The sequence below is a fragment of the Pocillopora damicornis genome, chromosome 1 (genome assembly GCF_964200805.1).
Source record: "Pocillopora damicornis chromosome 1, jaPocDami1.2, whole genome shotgun sequence".
Classification (NCBI taxonomy): Eukaryota; Metazoa; Cnidaria; class Anthozoa; order Scleractinia; family Pocilloporidae; genus Pocillopora; species Pocillopora damicornis.
Genome location: NC_142670.1, coordinates 29,446,300 through 29,459,416, shown reverse-complemented (window position 1 = coordinate 29,459,416; position 13,117 = coordinate 29,446,300). Strand labels below are relative to the sequence as shown.

General features: G+C 39.1%; 2 protein-coding genes across 3 annotated transcripts; both read right to left on the bottom strand.

Moving 5' to 3' along the window:
• Nucleotides 1-1,992: 1,992 nt before the first annotated feature.
• On the bottom strand, nucleotides 1,993-3,785 carry LOC149053181 (uncharacterized). Of its 2 annotated transcripts, none has more exons than XM_089188981.1 (2): nucleotides 3,654-3,766; nucleotides 1,993-3,376 (listed from the first exon to the last, which is right to left on the bottom strand). In XM_089188981.1, exon 2 carries the CDS (start codon nucleotides 2,685-2,687, stop codon nucleotides 2,277-2,279), a length of 411 nt encoding a protein of 136 aa, XP_089045107.1. In that variant the 5' UTR covers nucleotides 2,688-3,376; nucleotides 3,654-3,766; the 3' UTR covers nucleotides 1,993-2,276. The 2 variants fall into 2 exon arrangements, with proteins under 2 accessions (XP_089045107.1, XP_089045106.1); XM_089188980.1 differs by having other exon boundaries at nucleotides 2,135-3,196; nucleotides 3,654-3,785.
• A 723-nt stretch (nucleotides 3,786-4,508) lies between these two features.
• On the bottom strand, nucleotides 4,509-5,668 carry LOC149053180 (uncharacterized). The gene is made up of 2 exons (XM_089182456.1): nucleotides 5,308-5,668; nucleotides 4,509-4,659 (listed from the first exon to the last, which is right to left on the bottom strand). The coding sequence occupies exons 1-2, from the start codon at nucleotides 5,666-5,668 to the stop codon at nucleotides 4,637-4,639; spliced, it is 384 nt and encodes a 127-aa protein (XP_089038582.1). The 3' UTR covers nucleotides 4,509-4,636.
• Between the last annotated feature and the right edge of the window lie 7,449 nt (nucleotides 5,669-13,117).

Below are 13,117 nucleotides of genomic sequence, written 5' to 3'. Positions count from 1 at the left end.
GCGATTCATTGTACGGGAGAAATAACAAATAGTTTGAAAATCGTTTTCTTGCTGTCTTTTCGCGCTTAAAAACAACAGAATCCGACCGCAACTTCGAGAAAACGGTGAACGCATAAGAAACAATCCCTTACATCGAAACTTCAGCCGAGTATTATTTCGTTCTTAATCTTTAAAATCCTAAAAGAAAATTTGAAGAAAGAGGTTTTTAACATTTACAATCGACAAGTTTAAAAAGGTCGTATTTGTGTCTCTTGAAATGTTAGAAAATGAAAGCGAACTTTAACCGTTGTAAAAGCCCTCTGGTATATGCCGCTTCCTAGTAAAACCCATATAGAATAAAGCCTTGGCTATTGAAGTAAATTACAGGAACGTTTTAGCTCTGGAAATTAAATATAGCCCTGACACTGGAGTAAGCAATTTGAGAATTTAAGTTAATAAACTTTATGCAAATTAGAAGGCCTGCTGAGTGAATTCATACTAAATGCAAAGTTTAGTGTAAAAGGACTACTTACTGTTGCTTGTAATATGTTTTTACAATGAAAATGTTATTTATAGCTTTCAGCTGTGTTGGTAAGAGCCGTAAATAACTTTTTATATGACGACTGAAAAACGTTTGTTTAGCTACTTTGCTACCAGCGAAATCATTGAGATCGCAACTTCGAACTGAAGCTGTCATCGCTTGACGAAACTCCGTTACCACAATTTTAAAATAGTTTTCTTCAGGGGGAAAAAGCAGAATTAAAATGCATTCGAGACCGTTGACTTCGATTTTGAGTTCGTTTAGTTAAGATTTCAAGCCACCACAAGGTGACCTCTACTGACCCGGAAATCAGTTACATGCCAAGGTCACGTTAGCAAACTGTCGCGAAATACTCAATAGCTTCTGTTTTCGGCCTTTGTTTTGGTAAAAAAAATATATAAACTTTTCACAGAACAGACCTTCTTGCTTTATTTGATTTATATATTTGTATTGGTCTGGACACATGCATATGCTGACCGGCTGTGAAGACATTCATCACAGTTTTTGATTCAGAGTGGTATAATATTTCCCAAAATATTTCAAACAAATGTTTCCTTAATAAGTTCGTTATTCCCGAATTTCCCACCTTGCAATAATCCCTACAGCAAAAAAAGAAAAAAAAAAGCATAAAAGTCAACTTTATAGCTTGCTTTAGTTTTGTTTTGGATTTTTTTTATGATTTTTCCTCCGAAACCAGGAAACCCTAGCCAGGTAACTAGAAATTCTCAGTTTCATTTAGAGCTTGTCCACAACACAACTTCAAACTTGCGTGTGCTTATCGCATCCTTAAAACCTTCCAGACCTCTTCAAAATTGTTGAAAAGCCTATTGAGGCTAATAATAATCTTTGAGTTAACTATGACCAATTCACGCCGCGAGCGTGAGAAAAAGAGAACCACTCCGCAGGGCTGAATACGCGATGTGGAGTGTTATAAAATTCCACATTCTCGCGCGTAACGCTTTCTCTAGAGACCTCTAGAAGTGTTGTTTAGCGAAGATAAACAAAGTTATCTTTGGTTAACTCAAAGAACTTGCAGAAATACCTCAAGCCTGCATAAAATGCGCTTTATGAGCCAAGCGAGGTGAAAGTGGCATTTTGCACGAAGCGCGAGAAGCGACGAGGGGAGGAGAAAAAATAAAGCTTTATTTTTCTCCATCCCTCGTCTCGCGCTTCGCACTCGTTTCGTGCTTCGAGCAAATGCCGCGTTCGCCTCGCTTGGCTCATAAAGCGGCTGTTATGCAGGCTAAAATACCTCTTCACATTTATAAGATAAGGTGTCATTGATTTGTCAGAGCGGGAAGAGACATTTATAACGTGCAAATAGTCACGAGCTGAAAGGTAACTGACTGATTTGTAACAAGGACTCACCCTGACAAACAAGAAATTATCTCACTTTCCGAAAAGGAACGCTCTTTTAAACATAAACAAACTTCAAAAATAAGTAAAGGAAGCAAAACAATGAACAAAATAGATTTTTTCTTGACTTAGTTATTCCGGCGAGAACAAATGGTGAATGATTCACTCCTGGAAGCAAGCCTCTGAGGAGAAGTGAGAACACCGTTTAGGCAAAACTCTACAATTTGTGTACTTTACTAGCCTGTTCACAGACTCTCTTCATTTTTAGATATCGTCGAGTGCACGTATAAAAAAAAAAAAAGCGCGTTCCGCCCTCTCTCACGAGCAATCGCTTATCTTGTGCGCGCACCAAATTCCCAAAACAGAAAAACGTCTGTGAGCAAGGTAGTACTTTCTGTTTCTACATATTTTTCCCACGGAGCTGGCAAGTGCAATTAATGACGGCTTTTTTCAGCAGGTCAACGTAGAGCGCTTTGCGGCGAACAGGCTTGGGAGGTACTTCTATTTCTAGTTGCTGACAAATGTTTTGAAGCATTCCAAGTTTAAGTCGCTCCAGAGATCCTCCCTTGGCCATGGCACAGATATCGTACTGATCGTAAGTGATGGGGTGCTGTAGCGTGATGGATAGGATTGTTTCTCTTGCCATGGTAAAGTTTTCCTCTTCTACTACTGCTTGGATTTCAGCATCGTCGGATGTTTGCCGTCGGACCTTCGCTGCAAGACGTGAGAAATATGAAGTGCACTGCTGCGGGGCAAGAAACTCGGATACTTTGAACAAACGAACACCATCAGGTCCTTGTGCACGTCTCATTTCACGTGATACGATATCACCGTCCAGTTTTCTGCCGCTGGTTTGACCAATTGTAAACTTCGCATTTAGATAATCCCTCTGGTTTTGGTTAAAGCGATATGCTTCTTTGCTCGGCTTTAGCGCTCATCCTTCTTTTACCTCTACTTCGCCGGATGTAGCCTCTCTTGTATCCCTAAAAGACGCAAACGAAATAACTTGACTGGTCGTGCCCTCCTCCAACCTGGACTTGTAGTCTAGTTTGGCAAGGTCTAACAAAGACCGTTTCTCTAAAGACTTGGTGCATTTCTCTAAAGATAGGTGTTTTTCGAGAGAAGACAGCCTTTGAAAGACCTTAACACACCCATCCTGAGGGCAGGTAAACACGGATGACGATTCATTTGTATTGTCAGTGGGATCATGAACCTGCTCCACTTCCGTCTCTTGCTTCTTCCTTGACTGAGTCGGTTTTGGGCTAAGGGGTTTAAAGTCTCCAGAAGAAAACTCAGATGAAAGCCAACCAATGCCATGCTCTGAAGTAGATAACACATAAAGAAACAAGATTTACATAAAAAGCACTGTTCACCTACTTCAATACTTCACTCTGCACAGCCTGTGAAGAGTGCCCCTTTGGTCCACTTTGCTGCGCGAACAGATGAAACGTTTGCTTTTTACATCTTATGACCGGACATGTTCTTCAGAACCGCCATATTCTGCAATATTCGTTTTAAAAATTTTGTAGAACAAATCAAGGACTATAAATTTATAAAGGGTCTAAGGGGCTTAAGTCTTTTACAAAGCAAAACCCCACAGGGTGGCAGACACCCGCTCCTCCTGCGTACCAGGATGGGAAATGGATGCCTTTCATGCGTCTGAAGGCTATAACAAACGATAAATGTACACCTTTTTACTCAAACTATAAAAAAATATATATTTGCGGGATGAAATAATTCTAAAAAAGGAAGGATTGTGAATTTTCATTAGACTAACCTTCTGATGTTGTTTCCAATGGGATCTCTTTTCCCTTTCCCATACCATAAGCGCGCCAAGCTACGAGAATTTCGTCTTTAAACTCGAAATTGTTTAATTTGTTGATACCAATAGTCTTTCTGTTGTCATCTACTACTGCTTCCTCTTCAACACTTTGCATGACAGCAACTCGAACTCCTTCTATCCCCCCATGCGAAAGAAGAGCACTCTTCAGTTGCTCGGCATTGGTCACGTCATTTCCTTCGTTTATGAAAGTCCTGACGTGATTCTTGCAGGTTGCAGCGAACCTGTCTGCGGCACCTTTTCCACGCTGTGGGTCAGAAAAGTCAAGCGTTGGTTTCGATGCTGGTGGAGGAGGATATCACTGGGCATGAGAGTACGGTGGACGACGAATGATAACATCCTGCGTTATCTTGGCGAAAGAACGCCTTGTCAGTAATCTCACTGTGCTCCAGCTTGATGGTATTCAGGACATCCTGCATGATTTTAACCACTGCAGCACTGCCTTGATTGCACGACTAGACTATGTGCAGAAAGCCCTGCCACTGGAGTACCCCGCTCACACGACGGTAGACGACAGAAACGTGACAGGAGATACCTCGCTTACCAAACCAGTCGGTTTGGGACTCTCTGTATTTTTGTGGCAGGAACTTCATGGCCCAGTCGTTAATTATCAAGACAGTGTTGTCGTCAAGATTCTCCAGTGCATCTATTCTCGCTTGGTCTTGGTTAGCTGATCCAAGGATGTGGCATTTCCAGGACACTATGGCCAGCTCGGGGCTGTCTGGAATATAAATAGCGCTTCGTCTTTCGCGTCCTGAGTCGGAAAGGTCGTCTCGCCAAGGACCCGTTCAATCTTTGCCAGAGTTTCCTGAAGACTTTGACAACGGTCGCAAAGATCAGTGTGTTGGTGACTGCATTGTTGCTGGTAATCTGCATCACTACTGTCGCTAAGAGCAAACAACACACAATGGTCTGCTACGTTAGAGGGGCTTGTGACATGAACCTGTTGATAAAACAAAACTGAGATTTCTGTTTGTCTGTGCTTATACTTCAATATAATAGTTAATCAAATGATTTTTTAATCTAACATATATTATTAACGTAAGGGGGCGAATAACTTTTAACCTTAACCTTAGAAAAAAAAACTATCCTCGTGCACGCATTGTTAATCTCGAGAATTTATGTAAGCTAGTTACACGTGCACCATTTAGTGAAGAAAAAGAGTACAAAATATATATTTGTTTTACGGAATGATTTTGTTGACAAGGTAAAATAAGTACTTACTTTTAGTTTTATTCAAGCTGTCTTTCTGGAGTCAGAATTCACATTACCTTATAGTCCCCCTTCAAATACTGCTTGCTTGTCATAAGAGCTTGCACAACTGTAGTCTCCCACTCCTTGCCGGAACCTAATCCCCCTATTTGGTGTACGAGGGCCACGAGATCATCAAATGCGCGAGCACCTTCAGCTGCAAAATAATCTAAGCCCTGCAGTGATTTTCTTACAGAGGCACTGCACTCAAAGAGTACCCGTCTCATAGTAGTTTCGCTGAATAGTTTGAAGTTGATCTCCAAACAGTACTGAGTGTACTGTTGTATCACTCGCTCGGGTATCATCATACGGGTTACGTTAGGTACTTGAATAACCTCACCAGACGAAAGCTTGAGATGTTTTTGCCCAAATGGAAGGTCCTGAACAAGATGCGGGCTCGTGATGAAACCAAGAAAGTGGTCAAGCTGCCTCAAGTCTACTCGTATTCGTGTGGTAGGCTGTTGTGGAACTTGAGCGCCTCGGCCAAACTGTGATCGATGAAGATTAGCCATGGAGTATCGGTATCTTGTCAACCCCGGGATATAACGGGAAATGTCGTTGAAAGTTCCAACCCCTGCCATAATCGAAAGCACTTGTCTACGGGTATCCCAGCTGGTTGCATTCTGGTACACTTCTGCTAGGGCCTCTAAATACAAATGCTCTGAATGTGACAACTCGCTTACACCTAGGGCCTTGTTCATAGCCGTAGAAGAGGCTAAACGTCGCCAGAGTTCACCAGCATTATCAAGGGTGACGCTCTTTAGCACAGTTGCTACTATTTCTGTGGCTCTCCTTGTTTGACGTTGTCTTGTTCGCTCATGGCCATGGCTTTCCAAGCGGTTCAAGTTTGCATGCTGCCAGGAACTCACTCAGCTTTTCGCGCGGCTCATGTAAGATCACAGGTGTGGGCTCGTCACTCTGAGTGGAAGCTGTGCTTATTGTGTCTGGTGACAGAAAGGTGTCATCAGCGATTGTTAGACGTCCAAGGCTTTCTGCGAACTCTTCAACAGATTGACCGGTATCACTTTGTCCTGGAGATGAGTTTGAGCTGTTCTGTAACATACAAAAAAGACGTTTAGACATCAATGTTACTTCAATATTTCTGTTTATTTTGTCACTAGGCATTAGTTTTTTTTTTATAGTTCGAAACTTAAGTTATACATCATTTAAAAAAAAGAAAATATGAATTTACATGCATACCGCTATCATTATCAATACTCCCGCTCCAGCCAGACCGAAAGGAATTTAAAGAAACGAACAGTGACCTATTCGTCTTAAAATCATTTTCAGAGTCATTTTCAAAGTTTACAGTTATTCACAGTTACCCAGCCCTTTCGGAATTTTGGCATTTGTTATGTTGGAATAACTGTCTGTATCCAAGGTTACCGTTTACTTACTTACATTTGCTTCTGAAGTCTCTAGTTCTACGCATGGAGTAACTTCAATCATTGGTGCGGGTGTCACTTTCTGTTGTTGGTTTGTCTCCGCGAAATGTTGCTTGCACATTCTGCAAAGAGCTGTAGCAAAAATAAATGTTAACCTTGTTAAAAGGCCATCGCCGATTTCTTTACTATTCAAAGCCATTTTTAACTCGTGAATTGCGCGCATGCGCAAGAGCGAGTTATAGATACGATGTGGGGAATAGCATTCGCTCGCTCGCTCGCTCGCTCGCTCGCTCGCTCGCTCGATTGGTCGATTCCTGTAAACTTTTTTTAGATTTTAGGCTTTTGAGTACATTTGATAGTTTTTGGCGAGCAATAAACAGACGAAATGGCGACCTTTGTTGCTAAGAATAGTGGTGGGGTGAAAAAGAAGCCAATGATAATCTTAAAAGAGTTTTTTTTTTCGTTTTAGTTTCAACAAGCGGCGCCAGCGACTGGCAAGCATTCAAGGATTTACACTGAAATAACAACAACCTTCGTTTTTCATAAAATTGTAATTTACAATCCTTGAACTTGAAAACAATCCGAAGATTCATTGAAAATATCACTTACTGCGAAGCGCTCGGAGTTTACAGATGTTCAAAAGCTTTTTCTGTTATAGCGTGAGATTGAGGACAAAATTGATCATTACGTTTCGTCGCGTGTGTTTTTCCTGTGTGAAGCAACAAAAGATGCCGGCGACTGACTAAATAACAAGTTAACACGAAAATCAAATAACACTTAGACAAACAATTTTAGCTACCGATTTTCAGTGAATCTTTAAAGAACAATTTTCTTGTAAGTTTCAAGACAATTTGAAGATTCAACATATATACAACGTACTAAAATGCGAAAGTTACACACCACAAAATTGATAAATAGGCCTGAAATGAAATTCTATCTTGTTATTGATTATACGTTGCCTAGCACGTGACTTAAATCTACCCAGGCGGAGATCTAAAATGACGGTGGCAGGCTTGGCTTAGTTATATCACTCAAAACTCGTTCCCGTTTGTCTCATTTGATAAAGAGGGAATCGTTAATGTTTTCATTAAGACAGTATTGCCTTGATTTTCTAATATTTACAACGAAAGACAGTAAATTTCACTTTTCACCCACATTTACTTCCAACCTTTTCTTTTGAACCAGAAACAAAAATGATAGACGTTTAAAACACATGACATCATCCACCTTGTTAAATGTAATAGCATGATCATTTCAATTGTAATGCCTTCTTGTCCCAACGTTACTTTGTTTCTTTGCTACATTAGCGAACACTGAACTACTGCTCGTACTCTAGATGACAATCAACCACAAAATTCCCTAAACCAGATAACATTAAACATAATCTCAAAAATCATGTGTCAATTCACGAGTTTGCTCACAGAGCACTTTGATCTTCTTTGGGGGGAGGGGAACAGGAGAATAAAGGGTATTGTAACGCTTGCGCATATGTTGCTTTACGCCCTCGCTCGTTTAAAATTAAAGCGTATACTTTAGCTACAAATGTGTTATGATAAACTTACTCGATCCAACTTGAATGAGTATTCCTTCAGTGTTTAAAATAAATGCAGATAGAACGCTGTCCAAATGCCGATCGCCTTTGACCGAGGCTGTTTTGTGAGCAGCTATTTCTAGTGGAATGCTACACTTCACTTTTGAGGATCTCCAGCGCATACCAAATTCCGCTCTGTGGCGAGGGCATATTGTCAATGACAAGTGGGACTCTTCCACTGCAAATACCCCTAAACAAAGGTAAAGGGAAAATTATCCATTGCATACATCACGAGCGAGTTGAGAGGCTCGTGTGCAAGGAGATCTCGAGGTCCCCTTTTTCATGAAAAAGTCTTTAAAGTCTGTGTATCAGTGACAGGTGTGTGTGCGTGGGTGGCGGAGCGGGGGGGGGGGTGGGGGTGGTGAATAAAGATCTCTTTTTCTATCATAAGCGTTAATATTAGGTTTGAAAAATATTAACGCCGCGGATAAAAGCCTGCGATTTTTAAAGAGATGAACTCGTTTGCTTATCGTTCTTGCAAGCAGGATACAAAAGAGCGGTACGCAAGTACTGGGGACAATAATTTTGTCAAATGGAAGGGGACATTTCGGTTCGACCGACCGAAATAGCCTGACCGGTCAAAGTGGACCAGCTTCAAAAGCGTTCCCAAATATTCTGGTAGGACCGAACCGAAATGGTCCATTCCATTTGATTTCTAACCGAAACTTGCGGAATTTTGGGCTGAATGGAAAGCACCCGAAGATTTTCTTAAAATAACATGACCATCGTGAGGTCTGTGATAAAGAGATGATGGAAATGTACACCACTATTAGCCGCTACGTAAGACGGTAAGACAGTACATAAGATTTACCTGCTCTTGCTAACAGCAGTTTTCATTCAGTGTCAAGTGCTGTATCTGCTTTTAATCCATACAGCTCGCAGTGCCTCGAAATGTCCCTTGTACAATTTCTTAAAGCGAGAACTTCAACTTGGCCTGGATAATCGCTGCTTAAACCACAGGGTGTGGCGTCGTGTAATAAACCAGAAAAACTACATGAGTGAAACGTTGCCGAAGCCATGACAAAAAACAAAGCTCTCCCAACAAACGAGACAAACTCCACTAACGCTGTTTCGGTATTCGTAATACTAGACGGGAATAATTCAATTAAAAATAATATCGTAGAGGCACGTGCAATAGTAAGTGGCGAAACAGTTCGTGACAATATATAAATTTTATTCCAGGAGCATTTGACCTGGAAATGTTTTATTAATATTGTTCCTAGAGTCGAATATTTCTACACTGATGATCTATAAACAGACGTACGGTTGTACATTTTTTCATTGGGACAGCTGTAATTGCTTCTTTGTCTGTTTACATTGTGTACGAAGTATAGCACGTACCGTCATATGCGACAAGCTAGCTCGACCAATCTCTGCAAGTTTGCTAAATTACACGTCATATGATCTTGTTATCCCGTCTAGTATCTGATTTGTTCGCTCAATAAGAATAATACTCACCTTGTTAACTGTGTGGTTTGAGCAGTGGTTAATTTTCATCATTGTATGTTATTTTCGGACCAAAACATAATCGGGTTTCATTATTATTAAAGCGTCTGATAATGCGTAATAAGCGCTGCGTGGGAAGTGTTTAGATAGCTCAAGCGCTGAAGTTGCTGGACACATTTTGGTCAAAATCAGGTATGAATGAGTTGCCACTTCACAGGACAAACAGATTGAGAGATGGATTTAACTTCTATCGCAACAAGCAATGGTAAGTTGTTCGTTCAACAAAACTTTGCGTTAAAAATATGAATTCATTCAGCGGGCCGTCTAAATTGCATAAATTTTATTTACTCAGATACTCAAATTGCTTACTCTGGTGTGAGGACTATACTGGATTTCCAGAGCTAAAACTTTCCAGTAATTTAGTTCAATAGCCAAGGTTTTATTCTATATGGGTTTTACTAGGAAGCGGCATATACCAGTGGCCTTTTACAACAGTTAAAGTTCGCCTTCATTTATTAACATTTCCAGGGATACAAATTTGACCTTTTTAAACTTGTCGATTGTAAATGTTAAAAACTTCTTTATTCAAATTTCTTTCAGGAAATTAAAGAGTAAGTACGAAATAATACTCGGCTGAAGTTTCGATGTTAGGGATTGTTTCTTATGCGTTCACCGTTTTCTCGAAGTTGCGGTCGGATTTTGTTCTTTTGAGTACGAAAAACCAGCAAAAAAATCGATTTTTCAAACTTTTTGTAATTTCTCCCGTACAATGAATCGCTTGAACCCAAAATTATTTTTTCTTCAATAAGGTTACTAAAAGGGATGTTTTGGCGAGAGGGAAAAAAATTCGTTTCTTTCACGAGTGTCATGCGATTTTCGATTTTCTCGGAAAATGGCTCTTAACTGTTACATAATGACACGTTGTAAATGGGAGGATTTTTAATTTCTATTCTCACGGTCAACAGTTGAAAATAGAGGATTTTTGGGGCTAAATATTATCAAAAGACGTCTCAATAGAGATGAATAGCTTACCTATGTTATTATATTTTCCTCACTGAAATGTAATCAATTTTCCATTATTTGAAAGTACTGTTTGGCATTTCATCATTTTTTTAAAATATATGTTTCTCACTTTTACAGCTTCGCCTCTGCTCGAATATAAAGAAGTTGATATAGAAAGTCGAGTTAGTTCTTGTTTTCAGTGTTTCGAAACAAGAAACTTTTGGAAAACAATTATAACGATAATATCACATAATTGTTTATTGTTTGGAAATAGACGTTTTATATTCGTCACACGAAGAAAATTGTCAGACCTTAAAACACCTGCCACTTGCGTGGGATGAAGGCAGTCTCTGTTTCATCCCTTAACTCCCATGGCTGACCAAGAAAGAATTTCTCCTTATGAGATCAATACAATATCAAGCAGACAAGTGATGAGAAAAAAGACAAATGTCAATAAAGGGATTAGTAGTTGATCCAATAACAAATTATCCGAGCTAACATCATAAGAATTGTATAGAAGACGGAAAGGGGAATTACTGATGAGATCTTGGGAGTGAAAGGGTTAAGAATGATGAACAAAAGAGCTAATACAATCTTTCTAGAACTGTTTAAACATTAAAAAAACTCCGAGGTTGATCTCTAGTTTTTGCTGAATTTTTAATCATTCTTTCTCTTTGAGGTAACCTCGATCCATCCAGAACTGTTTGTAGTTAATGCGATGTGTCCAAAACGGAGGATGAAATATGCAATTAAATAAGGGCAGTTGGAACTGAGCCTACATATATTTATATAGAGGTTTAGTGCGTTCATTCGGTGACACGTAGAACCCGATGTAACTTACAATATGATCTAGTCGTCTCCCATTTTGTATTGGCCTGTTTAGCGGGTTCTTGAGGCTTAAATATTTTAAAAAGTCATTTCAATTCTGATGCAAAGATAGTTATCATCTAGTTTAGGATTTACCAACTGAATTTTCATTCTTGATTTTCTATGTGAGTGGTCCTCGTTAACATTACGAGTGAGAATACTTCTAGAAAACGCATTTTGGGGGGTTCGTGACTAGCATTAAAACACATCAATTGCATTTAAAACGATTATGATAAAGAAACGTGGAACACACTGAAGCCCTTATGAAGTTAAGGATTTATTAATGAATCCTCCTATTACGTGAAGTACATTGGCTTTAAAGTCAGTTTGTAGTACAGTAGCACATAGGACAACGTGATAGCTGATGAAGTGGTGCATCCTTGTTGGATCAGTGTGATGACATGGTAAACAATTAAATTTTTCTCCCACCGGAGGCTGTTGTGTTTTATGACTAACTGGAGCTGAATTGATGTTTACGAGGGAAATATATCATACCACGGATAAACTCCAAGTAGATAAATAGCCATCGTTCGTCTTCCTTACATGGGGGGGATCTTTTTTGGATGTGAGGAATTCTATTGGAAACGGTTTAATTTGTTTTTTGAATAGACGCTGTTGTGTTTAAACTTTGATAAACTTGGAAAGGTTACAAGCAAGTGGAATTCAAAATCCCAATTTAGATCCAGATACGTGAAAAACTATTTCTTGCATTTTTATATCAAGCGGCAGGTGGAAAGGAGAAGCGCGGTTTCCGTGTCGCCATTACGATAAGCTTATTGTAAGCTTTTCTTTTCGTTGAAATAAAATGATAACTTCTCTTCTACCTTTACCACAGCAGGTAGAAAACAGTAAAGAAAGTAGTTATTGGCTTGACTCAGTGCTATTATCTCAGGATATTAACTGAAGTTGGTTATATCTTTTGCTTTATTAATTACGATAGAGCTCTGAGACCCCTAAGGGATAATTTTTGATGTCATGTTGTCAGCTTGGCTAAAAAACTTATTAAGCGTTTGTTATATCGGAAAATAAAACTCACGATGTCTTTGGAAAAAAAAAAATATAGAGATAATAAATGTAGCTTTCAAAAAATCGTACATCGTGTAAAAAGGTTTACCTGTGGGCGACAAAAATTAAAAACTAAAGAGAAAAAGAAAACAGAAATCAAAAGAGAAAAACGTTTGGTCTAACCAAAGTTTTGCAAATTTAAAGGCCGGGGACTATCGACTGAATGGAGTTTTAAAAACTATATCAAAACGTATCTATGTACGCGAGGCTCGTTTCCAGCTGTTACTGTTACCTATCAATAAGTTTTTTAAAGTCATTCTTTGGGCTTCACACCCAGTGGAACAGAACAAAGTCAAGCTTTAGTTCTAGATGTTAGTTTTTGATGAGAGGAACTTTTTCATCAATGAATTAGTTGTGCCATGACTTAGAATGACAAGCAATTTTCGAAAATATTACAAAAAGATATTTCTGAGGCTCAAGGAATATTTTGCACGTTAACTTGATTCCCGTTAAAAAAAAAAATACTACCATTAATAAATTACATATTGGATTTCGTTCAGGAGAAATCATAACCTTATCATTTCGCTTCTGTGTCGCAATTAAGACGACTTTCGCTTGTCAAGAAGCCGTTAAACAGGCCAATAACAGAATTAATTGTTATTTCTTCGATTATAACAAGTTAAAAAAAAAAAACCTTTTTCTACCAACTGACAAGTTGTTATCGGACAGAGTTATTAAGTATTATCAATTGAGTTGATAACGTAAATTTGACACCATAAAGAGTTTAAAAGCTGACGTTTCGAGCCCTAGCTCTTCGTCAAGGCACTGTTATCAGACAGTTCAATAAGCCAATC